The 16,253-nt window shown below is 40.0% G+C and overlaps 1 protein-coding gene across 12 annotated transcripts in view; it reads left to right on the top strand.

Annotated features, from left to right (window-relative positions):
• Positions 1 to 16,253, top strand: part of Sytl2 (synaptotagmin like 2) — a 63,524-nt gene that overhangs the window by 37,967 nt on the left and 9,304 nt on the right. For 2 of the 12 annotated variants that reach the window (XM_048359355.1, XM_048359350.1), the window contains exons 8-15: positions 2,000 to 2,101; positions 4,091 to 4,144; positions 5,310 to 5,357; positions 9,446 to 9,540; positions 11,793 to 11,912; positions 13,161 to 13,330; positions 13,967 to 14,069; positions 15,987 to 16,157. In XM_048359355.1, the coding sequence (XP_048215312.1) occupies positions 2,000 to 2,101; positions 4,091 to 4,144; positions 5,310 to 5,357; positions 9,446 to 9,540; positions 11,793 to 11,912; positions 13,161 to 13,330; positions 13,967 to 14,069; positions 15,987 to 16,157 (863 nt within the window). Of the gene's footprint in view, positions 1 to 1,999; positions 2,102 to 2,142; positions 3,692 to 3,726; positions 3,940 to 4,090; positions 4,145 to 5,306; positions 5,358 to 9,445; positions 9,541 to 11,792; positions 11,913 to 13,160; positions 13,331 to 13,966; positions 14,070 to 15,986; positions 16,158 to 16,253 lie in introns of those variants that run through there. The other 10 variants (XM_048359354.1, XM_048359348.1, XM_048359356.1 and 7 more) reach the window with 7 other exon arrangements.

Below are 16,253 nucleotides of genomic sequence, written 5' to 3'. Positions count from 1 at the left end.
CTTAATATCCTGTCCCGGGAGTTACTAGGATAAACCCCCCGTAGGAGCCTCGTAAATTTGCCCTTAGATAGATGACATCATCCAATGTGTGCAGTCATACAATATATAGACATTTCTGATTAAAGAGCAAAAAGCATGTCTAAATAAGAAATCATATTAAACAGTCACCTAGACAAAGTCCAGAGGAGATAATTTAACATTATGAGCCAATAAGAGGATAAAATGGTACAGTCTTTGTTTTGTATCTTCTAACCTAAATTACCATTTTTAGGACAAATTGGCAGAAGAAGGGTGGGCATTAAGGAAGAAACATTACAAAGTTACCTTAATTTTGATGAGCGATCTTACATGTTTACTGTGTTTATATGTTTACTGTAGCTGAGTCAACACGTGAGCTAGTATTTCAATCTGTTCCTTTGGCACTGCCCCTGAGCTTCTTTTGCTCAAGGCTAGCACTCTACCACTTGAGCCACAGTGCCACTTCCAGCCTTTTTGTTTTTTTCCTGTTTATGTGGTTCTGAGGAATTGAACCCAGGGCTTCATGCATGCTAGGCAAGCACTCTACCACTAAGCCATGTTCCCAACCCATAGAAAGGAGTTTCTATGGTCAAATGCTTTTGCAAATGCTGGGGGATTATGTACATTTTAGCAAGTAAAAATCCCTAAGGACTAAGGACATATCTCTTTTTTTATATAATTTTTTTTATTGTCAAAGTGATGTACAGAGAGGTTACGGTTTCATACGTTAGGCATTGGATACATTTCTTGTACTGTTTGTTACCTCCTTCCTCATTCCCCCCTCCCCCTCACCCTTTCCCTCTCCCCCCATGAGTTGTTCAGTTGATTTACACCAAACAGTTTTGCAAGCATTGCTTTTGTAGTCGTTTGTCTTTTTATCCTGTATCTCTCGATTTTGGTATTGCCTTTCACTTTCCTAGTTCTAATACCAGTATACACAGTTTCCAATGTGACAGTCTGTTTTGTTACTTGGCCATTCTCTCTCTTAAGGACATATCTCTTAAAATTTAACCTTGAACATCCCAAATCAAATTCATCTTAGAATCTATTTGCTGTGTCATGCATATCAACATGAGGCAGAACTGGTATGCATTTCAGGAAATTATTGTTTAGAAAAGTGGTTCTTAAACTCACGAATTCATTAATGGAATGAGTTATTGATTCAGCACATTTTTTCAAGTGTTATTGTTGTTGCACTTAGAGTAGACAGTAATAAATGTCCATGCTCAAAGCAGGCTTAGGCATGATAAGAGTTTGCACTGTCAAAAAGAAAAATTAAGGAAAATTTAGATATTTTAAAATTAAGTGTGCTTAATTTAAGGACTGTTCCTATTCGTTTCTGAAACTATGTCCCTCGTTTCCTCTTTTTGGTTCAAGCCGTCTTATTAGAGAACAACGGAATTAATAAATGATAGTATTTCCCCTTCCCCTTCAGAATGCCTTGGTCAAATAAAAAAATTGACTACCCCATTTATTTACCCTCATTTTGTTGAGATTTTAACAAAGTCATGAAATGCAGAAAGCCTGCATCTACTGATCTGGAAAGACACCCATCTGTCCACCAGATTATGTACAGATGTTGAACATCGGAACGCTGCCCTCTATGGTTTCCAGCTAACTTTTTTACTGCTTCTAAAATCATTTCATTACTGTCTTCAAAAGCTAGAATATTAAGCGGGAAGATGTAAAGACTGGCGCAAAATAAATCACGTGCCTAAAATAGAGAGGTGCAAACAATTAGGAAAAGATTTTTCTATTAACGTGGTAATCTTGTTTCTGTCACGTTTATGTTTGGGGATAGTTCCTGACCAGGGAAATTATTTTTAGAGAGAATGTTAATAGTGTAAAGCTTTTATTTTTTTCTTCTGTGAACTTATGCCTAATTTCTGTTTTCAACCTACGATCTCAGTATTCACTGGTTATGACAAGGTTGTTTTTCCTTTTGTACTGTGCAGTGTTCACCGGTTTTGTCTTATAACAGGTTCAGAAGAAGAACCCAGTCCTGTTTTGAAAACTTTGGAAAAGAATGCTTCTAGGAAAATGCCTTCCAAAAGTCTAGAAGACATTTCATCAGATTCATCAAGTGAGAATAAAGTTTGCCCCCTGTTCATACCACATCTAAGCTTCACGTTGCTTATGTGCGCTTGTGTGGTCTCCCCGCATGTTGCCCTGCACTGAGACCCCAAAGGCAGGGGTTAACTTCTCCCCAGTGTGCTCAAGAGGCTTACACTTAAGTGCCTTGAACTTCACTTTTAAGATAATGTATGAAGTTTGATTATTAGATGCCTAGGTCCCCTTGGATTGAATTGAGTGTTTACTCCAGTACAGCGAGTCTTAAAGGATTGAGGTCGCTAATTGCAAATGGTTTATTCAGTATCTGCCCAAATTTGTCTAAGCATTATACACCGTTGACCTTATTTAACTAATACAGGCAACCCAGTGAGAGAAGAGTTGTTGTTGTACCCGTTGTATAACTTGTAAAACTGAAGCTCAGAGAGGTAAAGCCTTGTTCTTACTATCACATAGCATACCTGGGACGCAGCATTAATGGACTTCTACCAACAGCATTTATGAAGTAGCTGTGATATATATATATACATATGTCAGTGTTGGGCGTCTAATGAGTTTTGCATGCTGCGAAGTGAAATTAGTCTTTGGTTCAAGGGCTTTCTTTTCTCTCTCAGCCTGCCTTTTCTAGCCACACATTTTCTTTTGGATCCTGTGAGTACAAACACAAGGACGAATTCACAATACATTAGGTGTCCTTTGCTTCACTGGCTGTTGCTTCACTTGGTGAAGGATTTCTTATGTACAGGCAGAAAGTATAATGTATATTGGGACTGGGTGCCAGGTGGGTGGACTTCGAAAACAGGACATCTGGGAGTTTTCCTTTTCTGAACTATTTTGAAGTCAACCATGTGTCCCTGGAGTTACAGATCATCACAATGTATTGAGTAAAAGTTAACTACTTGCCAAATGCATAGGGTTGCTAGCTGATCATTGCTGGGTTTTGCAACATCTGCAAGGGAGATTTACCCCCCTCCCAAAGTGAAATAAATAAATCTGAGTTTAATTAGAAAAAAAGGAAAAACTACTTCATAAAAAAGCATCTGAGATTCAGAGACAACCAAGGTTCTGAAGACAAGATTCCCAATTTGGAACACAGTCCTAGCCCTCCCAAGGGTCTTGAAATCTCAGAGTTAGAAGGGACCTTGACGGTCACCCATTTCAACCTCCTTCCAGCCAGAAAGGTCACCTAAAGCCTCCTCAACCGGTGGTCAGCACCCACACCCCGCTGACCCCCTCCAGAGAAGGCTGGTCCAGTCCTTTGTTGTACAGCCCTAATTATCCTGCCTTGTGCTGGTGATGAACCTGGGGTGGGAGGGGGTGGAGCCTCAACACCAATTGTTCAACTTCGCAAACCCCTTGGCCTTCAGAAGCATGGGGCTATTTCCATGGTGCAGCTTTAAAGTACTCAGGAATGTGTAGGGTTAAAAAAAAAATCACCATCAGCTAACGGGTATTCTCGCACACTCCCTTCCAAATACCGATACCACGCTCGCACGAGCCTGCCAAGATTCCACTTAGCAGCTGGTCCCCAGTTACAGCTCTTCAGTTGACTTCCCAAGCAAGGCTCCCAGCGACATATGCAAATGATGATGCACACACACAAGTATTTGTTAATGGCCATAGTTTGGGGAAGGTGTTAGTCATGGCTAGCATCTTACCCTCTGCAGAACAAGAGATAAGCTGTTGTGGTCCTGCGCTTCCGCCTGCTGCCGGCTCCCTGCTTGCTCTGAGCTAACCCTCTAACCCTTGGGAGCCAGCCTGCAGCAAGCAGTGTGCTGCTGGGAGCTGCCCCGAGGCTGACAGGGGAGCTTGCGCCATGGCTCTGGCTCCAGGAGCTCATCTAAAGAGAAAGTAGTTGGGGGAAGACATCTTGGTGGCACCCCCTCACTGCATCTGGGCTAATTGCTTCCAACTCCCGGAGCTTCCAGGGAGCATCTCCTTGTTCTTTCCTCGCCAAGGCTCTGCCGTGTTCACCATTTGTTTGTTAATTTCTCCTGAACAGATCGAGCCAGAGTAGATATTCTGCCAGAAGATTTAGTACATAGTGCTGAAGATGGTAAATATCTTTATGTATTTGCATGTCTGTTTGTGTATGAAGTTCCGGGGTGATTTGGGCAGTTAGAGGATGGTGATGATGGATAAAGAGAAGAATCTCATTTGCTACTGGGTAGTCAATAATGCCAAACTTAGCCAAGCCTTTGGACTTGGTGCATTTAGTACTGTTTGTATTCTTAAGGCTTTTGCTGGTGATACTGTTCAGAGGAGCTCATCAGAGACCCGTGGGGAAGCAAGAGTTGCTATAAATAGGAAATTGTGTTTCTGTGAGTAGGAGTTGATTTTTACTACTCTGACTTGCGGGGACTCCTTTTGAAGACAAGGAAGAGTAATGCATGTTCCTGGGTTAAATTAATCCTGTGTTTGAGTCTCAAGTCTTAGCATTTAGATATCTGGAAACAGCTAGTCGTCTTAAGGTCAAAAGAAAAGGTCCCAGAACAAGGAGCAGGAGATCTGCTTAGATAATAACGAATAGACTAAGGGTGGAATTAATTGATTCTGAATGTTAAGGAGCAGAGATGTCAAAGATTGTCTGTGGGCCATTTATTACTTGGCTCAGTTTAAAAAATTAATAGAGACGAGTTCTGAATGTATGCAAATGTATAATATTTGTATGCTAGTTTTTGCATTTTTTTCTAACGTGCTCTTACTATAACTATATAAATGTATACTCGCTGAGCTTTCCTATACAAAATGTAGTAAATAAAGTTCCTCGACGATCATTCCTTACTTTTATGTCACAATTTCAATTACCTCATTAAAATAAAGTAGGCAGGATTTCCATATTGATTTTACAGGTAAGTAAAGCTTGGAGAACTGTGTGACTCTTCTGAGATCCTGTATCCTAGTCAGTCAACGGGAGAGCAGAGGATGGAATCTCGGCTTCCTTGGTCCCTGTCCGGTGCTCCCGCCCTTGCTCCTGCTTTGGTTTAGCAACTTAAAGGCACGCCACCACACCCTTTAATGCTGGAACTTAGATTTTTAAGTAAGCAGGAGACAGCAAAGAGGCTCATTGAGTCACACTGGGATATGATGAAGCAAGCTAAAAAGCTGTCAGATATGTCCTGCCATTTCAGTTCTAAAACTGACATTTGAGCTTTCCTTTCATGTCTATTTAACCCTTCTATTAAAATGGTTTTTGTTGTCTATGTTACTCTCCTGAGTAGATCAAAAAGCAGATCAGGAGCCAGAAGCAAATGAATGCATACCAGGAAGTGAGTAGCAGGCCCTTCTTCACAATGATTAACTCTTCCAGTCTACTGTGTTCCAATGTCCTGAAGAACTAACTCACTCATACCATAGCACTCATCATTGCTGAGTTCCTGCAGCTTGCAAAACTATTTCATTCTGAGAAGTGTTTTTAAAAACACCTATTAGTGTTTATGTTGGAAGAATAATTTGTGATTTCACTAAGAGAAGAGGTATATATCTAATATATGTATCTATTACTTACTTTGCTATTACTGTATGTGATTGACTTTTGGTTCATATCTCTGTTCTTTTTTTTTTTTTTCTGGTCCTGCCTGGGGCTTTAACTCTAGGCCTGGGTACTGTTCCTGAGCTCCTTTTGCCCCAGGCTAATACTCCACCACTTGAGCCACTCCCAGCTTTTTCTGTGATTATTTGGAGATAAGAGTCTCACAGACTCTCCTGCCAGGGCTGGCTTCACCTCCGTGATCCTCCAATCTCAGCCTCTTGAGTAACTGAGATTACAGGCATGAGCCACCAGTGCCTAGCTATCTCTCTGTTCTTTTTGAGTTTTTGCTTAAAATCAAGTTAGCACTTTCTGATTTCAGTGGGCTTTGAGTTGCAACATGGTCTTGGGTGTTGGATCTCTTGTGGACGCTATACAAAACTGTAGTTATGGCGTGGGAATACGGCCTAGTGATAGAGTGCTTGCCTCACATATATGAAGCCCTGGGTTTGATTCCTCAGCACCACACATATAGAAAAAGGCCAGAAAGTGGTGCTGTGGCTCAAGTGGTAGAGTGCAAGTCTTGAGCAAAAAGAAGCCAGGGACAGTGCTCAGGCCCTGAGTCCAAGCCCCAGGACTGGCCAAAAAAACAACAACCCTGTAGTTATAAAGAATTTATTATTTGACCAAAAAATAAACTGTACTTTGACAAATTTGTATGGAGTATAGTTGAATATACCTCTCTACCTGTCTACCAATTAGATTATGCCAAAGATTTAAACTTTGAGGTTTAAAATTAGATACAAACAGTAAATATTCAATGTAAAAGATGATGAATGGGCACCTAAGTCTAAGAAATAAACATACTGTGCAACTAATGTCCATCAGCTAGTTAATATGCAACACTAAGCAAAGACCATGTTTTGTGCCTCTTTTTTGTTCAATCTTAAGATTACTCTACTTAGCAGTGACTATTTTCTTTTTTTCTTGATGGTCCTGGAGTTTAAAGGAATTTCATATTTACCTCCCTTGCTAGTTTGCTGGGCTGACAGGCTACCACTTAAGCCACATCTCCAGACCTGCTTTTTTTCCCCCCTAGTTGTTCTTGAGAGACTATCGTGGACTTTTCTGCCCAGGCTGGCATTGAACTACTATCTTCTGGATCTCAGCCTCCTGAGCAGCTAGGATTACAAGAAGGAGCTATCAGCACTTGGCCCATAGCCACTACCTTTAGGACTAGTGACACATTAAAAAAGATTCTTTGGGGTCAAACAAAGCAGGCAGATCTGCCTGTGTGGTTTCTTAGCTCCCCCGTTTCTGTCCATTTTGTAAACCTAGGCACCAGAAATAGGAAAATAATCTCACACACCTCTGCCCTCAGTTCCCACAGTATTTTTAATTGTAATTTCCCCTCCGCCTTTGCGTGTGCTGACAGACAGTAATGAGGAGAGCAGCTAAAGGAGAGAGCCATTAGCTGGAGAATCAATGTGCTGATGCTCAAGTCCCGACTTCTAGCATGTAATCTGAGACTGCTCATGCGGTCCTCCTCCTGTTAGCAATGGAGAGCTGAGCTTTGGCACATGACTTGACAAATTCTTAAGAGCTGCCTAGGAAAGGAGACAGTCCAGGCCTGGCCCTTGTGAGTATGTGCTTTCTCCATGCCACAGACAAAATAAGTCCCTAAGAGGTGTTGCTTTTAAACTGGGGAATGCTTAAGTTGGGACCTTTGACCTTATCTTGCTATGTTTTGTTCAATATTTAGCCTGAGGAATGAAAGCCAAACATGCACATGCTTGTGTTTCTCTGTCTTTGCTCAAGACCTCCTAAGCTTAGTTATTGGTCATGGCAAATAGACCAACTGTGTGCTAAATTTGGACTAAATTAATTGCTCTCTTTTTAGCAATATTTTCCAAAGTGACTCTTAGTGAGTTTTCTTTGTTATTGTTTGGATGGTTATGGGGCTTGAACTCAGGGCCTGGGCACTGTCCCTGGACTCTTTTGCTTAATGCTAGTGCTCTGCCACTTTGAGCCAGAGCCGCTTCCAGTTTTCTGGTGGTTCATTGGCAATAAGAAATGGACTTTCCTGTCCAGGCTGTCTTTGAACCACCATCCTCAGATCTCAGCCTCCTGAGTAGCTAGGATTATGGGCATGAGCCACTGGCACCTATCTTTCTTAGTGACATTTATTAGTATGTAATATGCTCTTTTCATAAGATAAAATCAGATGTGTAATCAAAACATACATAATGAAAGCCCATAAGTATAAAATTCACTATATTTGAGTAGTGGCATACCTTCACCTAATGTTGACAATAATAGGAATGGGTTGCAACAAAAAATTTTTACAATCTCATGGACCCATACTCTGCAACTTAAACTTATTGTGCTACCAACATAACTCCCCTGATACAGAGAAAGCGACAGAGAGAGAGAGAGAGAGAGAGAGAGAGAGAGAGAGAGAGAGAGAGAGAGAGAGAGAGAGAGAGTTGTTGACTAGGAAAAGACATGAGGAGTGGTTTGGTTGTACATTTATCTATCTTTGTGTGTCTACAACTAGGCGAAAACTCATACATTTAGTTCAAATTTACTTTGCCAGCAAGAGATTTCCTTTAATTAAAGATGAATTTGAGTCTTGATTTATATATAGGACTGAAATTGTATTTGGATCTGTTTTCCTAATATCACTTTCAAGGATAAAGCCAAGTTACTATATTTGCATTGTGTTCACAATGTAATTTAAGGATCAGGCAACATTTATTTAGAAAATAATTGCATAAAATCTATGCGTCAGGCACTTAAACACCTTGGAAAATATTAACTTTCATTGTAAGAGCTATGATTTAACTTAAGAAAAGCTCAGATATTGTGATGCTTAGAGAAAGGAGAAAATACTATTCTAACTAGAGCTGTGCACATTAGGGTTAGAATTCCAGCCTTTTTCTGTGTCATTCACACATATTATTCACTATATCAGAAAAAGATATGCACTATATTTTTATATTAAATTCATAGACTATTCTAGCTTAAACCATTTAAACTGGGCTTTGGGATATTGAAATGTATCTGAGTTAACGTATGTTTTCAGAATTTCTTTTGTGCTAGTCCTAGGACTTGAACTCAGGACCTGCATGCTGGCCCTGAGCTTTTTTGTTCAAGGCTAGCGCTCTACCACTTGAGCCACAACTCCACTTCTAACTTTTTGAGTAGCAGAGATAAGTCTCACAGACTTTCCTGCCCAGGCTGGCTTTGAAGCACAATCCCAGATCTCAGTCTTCTAAATAACTAGGATTACAGGCGTGAATCACTAGTGCCTGCCTCAGAAACAGTCTTTAATTTACACTTTTCATAATTCGGAGTCAGAAGCAGTGTGGGAAAAAGAAACCTCATGACCACTAAGTAAACAAACTTGCTTCTAGGCACTCAAAGGCCAAGGATACTTCCACTGGGGAGCTATGTGTAAAAATCTTCACTGTTCAAATGAAATAGTTTTCTAGCCTGTAGCATGTTGGTCATACTATGTATCTTGAGGAGATGAACCAATAAATTATAGAACTTGAGGTTCAAAGGTCTGAACCAATTCATATTGATAAAAAAAAAGTTTAATGTAATTGAAATCCAGCTCTAGATCAACAAGAACTAGTTAAAAAAATAACTTTTGTTTACTATTTGGTTCAATTCCTTACTAGTTCTCTCTCTCTCTCTCTTTTTCTCTCTTTCTCCTTTATTAAAACTGCATGTTGCTTGCCTCACAGTCCTATGCACGTGAATGACTGTATCTTTAACCGGTTTGCCCAGTGGGTTTGTTCATAAATAGGAAAATAAGTGTGTTTTCAGCTTACGTCTAATGTAATTGTTAAGAATCGTTTGAAATCAAATGCTGCTGTTTAGTTTCCACAGTGCCTTCACAACCTGATAATAAGTTTTCCTGTCCTGACAAACTCAAAAGGATGAGCAAGTCGGTTCCAACATTTCTTCAAGATGAGGCAAGTTTTGTTTTTGTACCTTCCGGAGAATGGCTCTAGACCGGCAGATTTTCTCGGGCTGTTTGTGTTCCGTGCGGCAGGAACCAAAGAGGATGGCAGGACTGAGTTTTGCCTCTGCATCAATGGAGGCAGTGTTCTTGATCCTGGAACCAGGCAGGGCACAGCTCGTGTGACTCCAACAGAAATTCTTTTTCGGTAGTGAAGTCAGATTGCCTAGATTTGGGAATGTGACTTTTGTTTCAAAGTAGGTACCAAACAAGAAATCTAGGGAGAAATATGTTGGCAGGAACTAACTACCTTTCTGTAGCTTAGAGCTGATTGGACTTAGTCTAGGCAACATGACTACCTTGAAAGCAGTCGTTAAAAAGAACAGTGACACAGCAGACTGTTACATTTATTATTTTATGTAGCCCTCCAACGGTCCCGAAGATTAGGATAGCCAGGTATCGCCAGTAAAGAAATGGAGACAAAAGTTGGTGAAGTAACCTCACTCAGCCAAAAAGTTGATCCCCACCTGGAGCCTCGAACTCATCCCCATGCCGGTCAGCGCACAGCCTCAGGACCATGGCCAGTATGTCCAGCCCCTTGCATGTAGCAGGACTTACACCACACTGCCTTCAGAACTTCCTATGTAGCAGGCACTTAATGCTTATTCCAGCATCCAGTGCGTAGCATGCATGATAGGGACTATTTTCCCCCATTTTAAAAGACGAGGAAAGCACCTCAGAAAGTCGCTTTCCCAAAATCGAATAGCTACTAAAAATTAGATTTGTCATCTTTTGACCCAAGTAAAGTCTCATATTGTATAGTCAGATAGTTAGCCTGAGGTCTGAGGTCACGTTCCAAGTCCACAAGGACCAACTTACTATGTGATCAATAATGGAGAAATCATTTAGTTTCCCGGAGTCTGGTTACCTAGTACCTAACACCACGTAGAGCTACGGGGAATCAGTGAGTTAACTCAGGAAAAATGCACAGTACCTGGCAATTAGTGAGTATCCAATATACATTAGCTACTATTTTAGCTTTTGCTCTGATTTTTCTTAGTAGATAGAATAAAAAGAAAATTCTGAGTATTATAGAAGTTACATAGTGTCCTCCTCCAATCCGGGTACTTTTCTGTCCATTCTGGCCTTTAGAAAAGCTATATCTGCCCATACTTAGCTCTCGCATATGTTTAAGATCCCACATCAAAGTGTTAATTTTGAAAGAGTCACTCATAATTTTTAGAACTAAATCATTAGCTAGAATTGAGTTGTGAACAGCCCTGAAGTCCCTGTGGTTTTTCTACTATTATAGATCCACTTTGGGGAGGGGGTTGGGGTGGTATAGGAATGAACCATATACTAATTTGAGATAGAAACTACATCAGTTTTTAATTTTTTTCCATTCAGTTTTAACATCTTGAGCCATAGCCCCACATAGAAGAAAGTTCAAATTATTTGAAATTGTATATTTGAGAGGCTAGTATTAAAATGCATCAATTTTTCAAAGTGCATAGGGTTGGATTAGAAGATGTTATATGCACTGTCTCTTTGAGACTTAACTTTATTCACATTGGTTGAGTGCTAGTTATGTGGTTAAAAAAAATAAAAAGATTGTTCCAGATCAACAAGACAAGAACCCATCCTTCCGATAATTCACTCATGATCTGATACACTAGGTATAATATCATACGTGCTGTAGTAGAGGATTATTCATGGGGGAGTGTAACCAAAGACATTTAAAAGGTGTGGATGTTTGATAATCTTTGAGAAGGACTCTTATCCATGTAAATTTTGCTTTTCTTTAACTCCTTTATTAATCTGCATTAGAATTTGCATCCATTATATTGATGAATAATTGCATGGTCTTGATATATGTTGGCATGAACTAATGATTCCATAACCCGGGAGCCTCTGAAGTGCTCCATACACTCTCTAACTCCCACAAGAGCTCCTTCTGAATCTTGAGTAAAGTTCTCCAGGCAACAGATATATTGAAGAGTGACAAAAAGCTCAAAACAGTGCTGCTTCTGAGAGCACCTTGGGGCCACCTTGTAGGTGGAAAAACCACTTTGCCGTTTCCATCGCTGTGCCCTGCTCTACAGCCAGTACCACCAACTCCCAGCCTAGGAAGGAGCACGAGCATCCTTTGGCCTTGAGAAATGTCATAGCTTGCTAGTTACCAAGATATGTGCTTGCCTAAGCATAGATTCGGACCTTGCCTCATTCTGAATTTAAACACTGTTCATATTATATGATGTTTTGTAGAGTGATGACAGAGAAACAGACACAGCATCAGAAAGCAGTTACCAGCTCAGCAGACACAAGAAGAGCCCGGGCTCTTTAACCAATCTTAGCAGCTCCTCTGGCATGACGTCCCTGTCTTCTGTATGTAAACAAAGGCTCCCCGTTATCTCTCCTGTTCTAAGCCTTGCTGTGTCCTATTCCTGCACATCGCCAAGTAGCCTGTTGAGGTCCTCTTACTTCACAGGCATTCTCTCTAATGAGTAATTAGCGGCTGGGTAGCTAACTCTTTTTTTCCTTCTTTATCTCTTCCTATTGCTCCTCCTCTTCCTTCTTTAAAATAAAGTGTTTTATGTACATTATAATTTAAAAAACTTGAATGTAAGTACTTCAAAGATAAACCTCACTTATCGATGGGATGAACTACTAATACTTTTGTGCAACACATAGAGTGACTCTTATAAAATTTACTTGTATTGGCTATTGTGTACTACTTACAGTCATAGAAAGTCATGGAATTCCTGTCCCCCTTTTTAGTATGCCTGTTAAAAATGTAATAATGATTCATGGCAAAGAATAGGAGAGGTGATTCTTTGTCTTCTAGAAGGATTCAAATTCCTTTTAAAGGAAAGTTCCTAAATGTAGCTGTTCAAATTTGAAGAGAATTTGACTTTATATGGAACTATTCACATAAAGCAAAGTAGCTGGAGAAATAAGTAAACAGACGGATATACACTCATCTAAATATTTTGCTGATTTGCATACATGGTTTTGTATTTCACTAGAAATACCAAATAAATGATGCTATGCTTAAACTCTTGCTAGCCTTGAATTTTTGAAGCTTAAAAAATCTATTTAAATTGATTTTCTCCTGACATTCTAATGTATGCCTTTGAGAAGGCTTTAAACCCTGTTCATTAATCATCCATTTTCTACCCTTCTTGACCTCTAAAGTGCATGGCTCAGTAAGCACTTTGCTGGATTCAGTGGATGGGTAACGTGGTAAAATTCCTTTTTAGTGCTGTGGAAATTTCAGCAATGTGTCACTGTGACTTGTGTGCCTGGAGTTCCTCACATCCTTTTTCTTTTAAATACCACGCATGCCTAAAACTAGAACTCTGAATGCCACCTAGCATAAAATCACCCCGTTTTGAAATAAGCTGGCATCTCAATAACTATAGTTCACTATTCATCTGCTGTTTTAAGCCACTTCAAAAAATTCCCAGTCCTGTATATCATGTCAAGTTGTCTTTGTGCTTAGGCCATCTTGAGTCCACTGCTTTTGTGTGAAAACTAGCAAAATAGGTGAAGCTTGCAAGGGTTGTGCCCTTGCTCCTTGTTCTGGGTTCATGAATGAGACAGTGACAAGCATTGTGTTTCGGATGCCCGCAGGTGAGCGGCAGCGTGATGAGCATTTACAGTGGAGACTTTGGCAATCTGGAAGTGAAAGGACAGATCCAGTTTGCAGTGGACTATGTGGAGTCGCTGAAGGAGTTACATGTTTTTGTGGCCCAGTGCAAAGACTTAGCAGCAGCAGATGTGAAAAAACAGCGCTCAGACCCGTAAGTACAGACGTGTAAGGAGTCACTTGCTTTCTTATGGTTCTCAAACTGAGAAGAATTGAGAGGAAGTGAGGTGTAGCTCAGATAGTACAGTGCCAGCCTTGAGCAAAAAGCCACGTGTGATCACAAGGCCCTGATTTCAAGCCCCAGTACTGGCCAAAATTAATTAATTAGTTAATTAACCACGACTTTCTCAGGTTTAATTTGTAGCCAGGTACTGGTGGCTCATGCCAGTTATCTTAAGACAACACTTCAAAGCCAGCCTAGGAAGAAAAGAGACCCTTATCTCCAATTAACCAGGTAAAAGCTGGAACCATAGTTCAAGTGGTAGAGTTCCAGCCTTGAGCAAAAAATCCAAGCAATAGTGCAAGGCCCTGAGTTCAGCTACAGTACTGGCCCATTTTTCCTCTTTCAAACTACATAAGCTTTCTTTGTCACGACTAACAGACCATTTAAAAATAAAAATAAGCAAATTATATTCATGTCTTCTTTTCTAAAGACTCAGGTTTTTTATTATCCTCTAGAAAAAGATGAAGCCATAGTTAAGCCATAGTCATTTGTGGCTCATTGGCCACCTGTGGATTTTCTCTAGCAATAAAAACTTGCTGACCATGTCTCTTCATGTTTTCTTCATAGATATGTGAAAACCTACTTGTTACCAGACAAAGGCAAAATGGGCAAGAAGAAAACACTCGTAGTGAAGAAAACCTTGAATCCTGTGTATAACGAGATACTTCGGGTATCTATGCTCTTTCCATAGGAAAATCCTAAGTAATAACCTGAGCATTCAATAACCATGCCTTCTTGGGTAGCATCTGTTCAGATAGAGTGAGTAACCAAGAGAAAGGTAGTTTTATTGTAAGAAATAATATACTTAGAAGTGGAGGTATGGATCAAGTGGTAAAAAGTACCAGCCTTCAGCAAAAAAAGGCTATGTTAACCTTCCATATTTTAACTGGCTCAATTGTCTACCTCAACAATCGAGTTTACATTCCTAGAGGACAGAGGCTAACTGCTTTGTGTGTAGGCTCTGTGCCTTTGGGCAAATAACACATCTGCACTTCAGATCTGAGAAGTAAGGATAATGATGATTTTTGATCTAATAATCAATCTACTTTAGTAATTATGGATGGTAAGCCAGTTCACAAAGATGAAGAGATTAACCTCATTAAATATTTACTGGCAGTATGATGTCTAGGGCAGGTACCCAAAAACGTTTATTGAAAAGACAGATAGGCTGGGAACATGGCTTAGCAGTAGAGTGCTTGCCTTCTATACATGAAGCCCTGGGTTCGATTCCTCAGCAACCGCATATACAGAAAATGGCCAGAAGGGGCGTTGTGTGAGTGCTAGCCTTGAGCAAAAAGAAGCCAGGGACAGTGCTCAGGCCCGGAGTTCAGTCCCCAGGACTGGCAAAAAAGTAAATTAAAAAAAGAAAGAAAGAAAGAAGAGAGAGAGAGAGAGAGAGAGAGAGAGAGAGAAAGAAAGAAAGAAAGAAAGAAGGAGAGAGAGAGAGAAAGAAAGAAAGAAAGAAAGAAAGAAAGAAAGAAAGAAAGAAAGAAAGAAAGAAAGAAAGAAAAGACAGATAGATGAACAGATGTTTGCAAAGTCTACCTGGCTCACATACCACATTTTTATCTCTCTACAAACTACATCATGCTTTTTTTTGTCACCACTAACAGACCCTTTAAAAATAAAAATATAGAAAATGATATTCATGTCCTCTTTTTTGAAGACTCAGGTTTTTGATTATCCTCTGGAAAAAGAGGAAGCCATAGTTAAATGAACTGTTAGTCATTCGTGGTTGATTGGCCACCTGTGGATCTTCTCTAGCAAGTTTTTATGCTACTTGACTTCAAGGTAGCCCAGTTCCTTAGCTTCTACTGGGTCAGCGACTTCAGTTAACTTAAATAGTAGATTCAGAGGAACACAGATCTGCTCCAATGAAAATGGTGGTTAAGTAGTAAATCATAAAAATGAAATGGAGATTATTTTTAGATTAAAAGTACTCTTATGCCTTCCATGATTATATATAATCAAGGTTTGACTACACTGGAGGTGAAAAACTGTTAGGATGGCAGATCTTTTTGTTGGCCATGGGAAGATGGAAAAGAAAATTACCTTCTTTGAAAAATGCTTAAGAGTCCGGTGGGATGTTGATAATGAGAGAGTTGGGTATGGGGAGGGGTAGATGGTATCAGAACTCTATACTTTCTGCTCCATTTTGCTATAAACTCAAAACTTTATTTTTAAAAACTCTAAAAAAATGTATGTTGTTCTTCCATAGAAAACAGAATCATATTACATTTGATTTGTATTTTTAAACTGCCTTTGATTTATGTTATATATAATCTGAAAACATTCAGCCAAAGCTGAATACTTGGCTTTTGTTTTTAGAGAGCTATTAGCAGCTATGATATTTGAGCTCTGGTTTGCTTCTTCCAGAGGGGAAGAGCTCAGGTTATGAAAGATGGATTTGAGCTCTTTGAAATAACATACGCAGAATAAGATGACTTTGCAGTGTTTTTGAGACTTGAAAGCTAGCAGATGAGAAAAATCTGATCTGCACAAATGACTCTTGTCTTCATCTCTGTGTTCATAACTTTGGCATGAAGTAACGCTATTCCTCACTTAACTTTTCTTCTTTGAACTGTAGTATAAAATCGAAAAGCAAATCTTGAAGACGCAGAAGCTGAACCTGTCTGTTTGGCATCGGGATGCGCTTAAACGCAATAGTTTCCTGGGGGAGGTAGAGCTTGATTTGGAAGCCTGGGATTGGGACAACAAACAGAGCACGCAGTTGCGGTGGTACCCTCTGAAGCGGAAGGTAGGTCAGAGCTGCCTGCTTGCCTGGGTCTTGCATGCTCGGGGAAAAGCTGACCGGCACTTACCTCACACTACTGACGTGGAGTGGGGGATCATT

Source organism: Perognathus longimembris, chromosome 13, assembly GCF_023159225.1.
Source record: "Perognathus longimembris pacificus isolate PPM17 chromosome 13, ASM2315922v1, whole genome shotgun sequence".
Taxonomy (NCBI): domain Eukaryota; kingdom Metazoa; phylum Chordata; class Mammalia; order Rodentia; family Heteromyidae; genus Perognathus; species Perognathus longimembris.
This window is presented reverse-complemented; position numbering and strand designations above follow the sequence as displayed.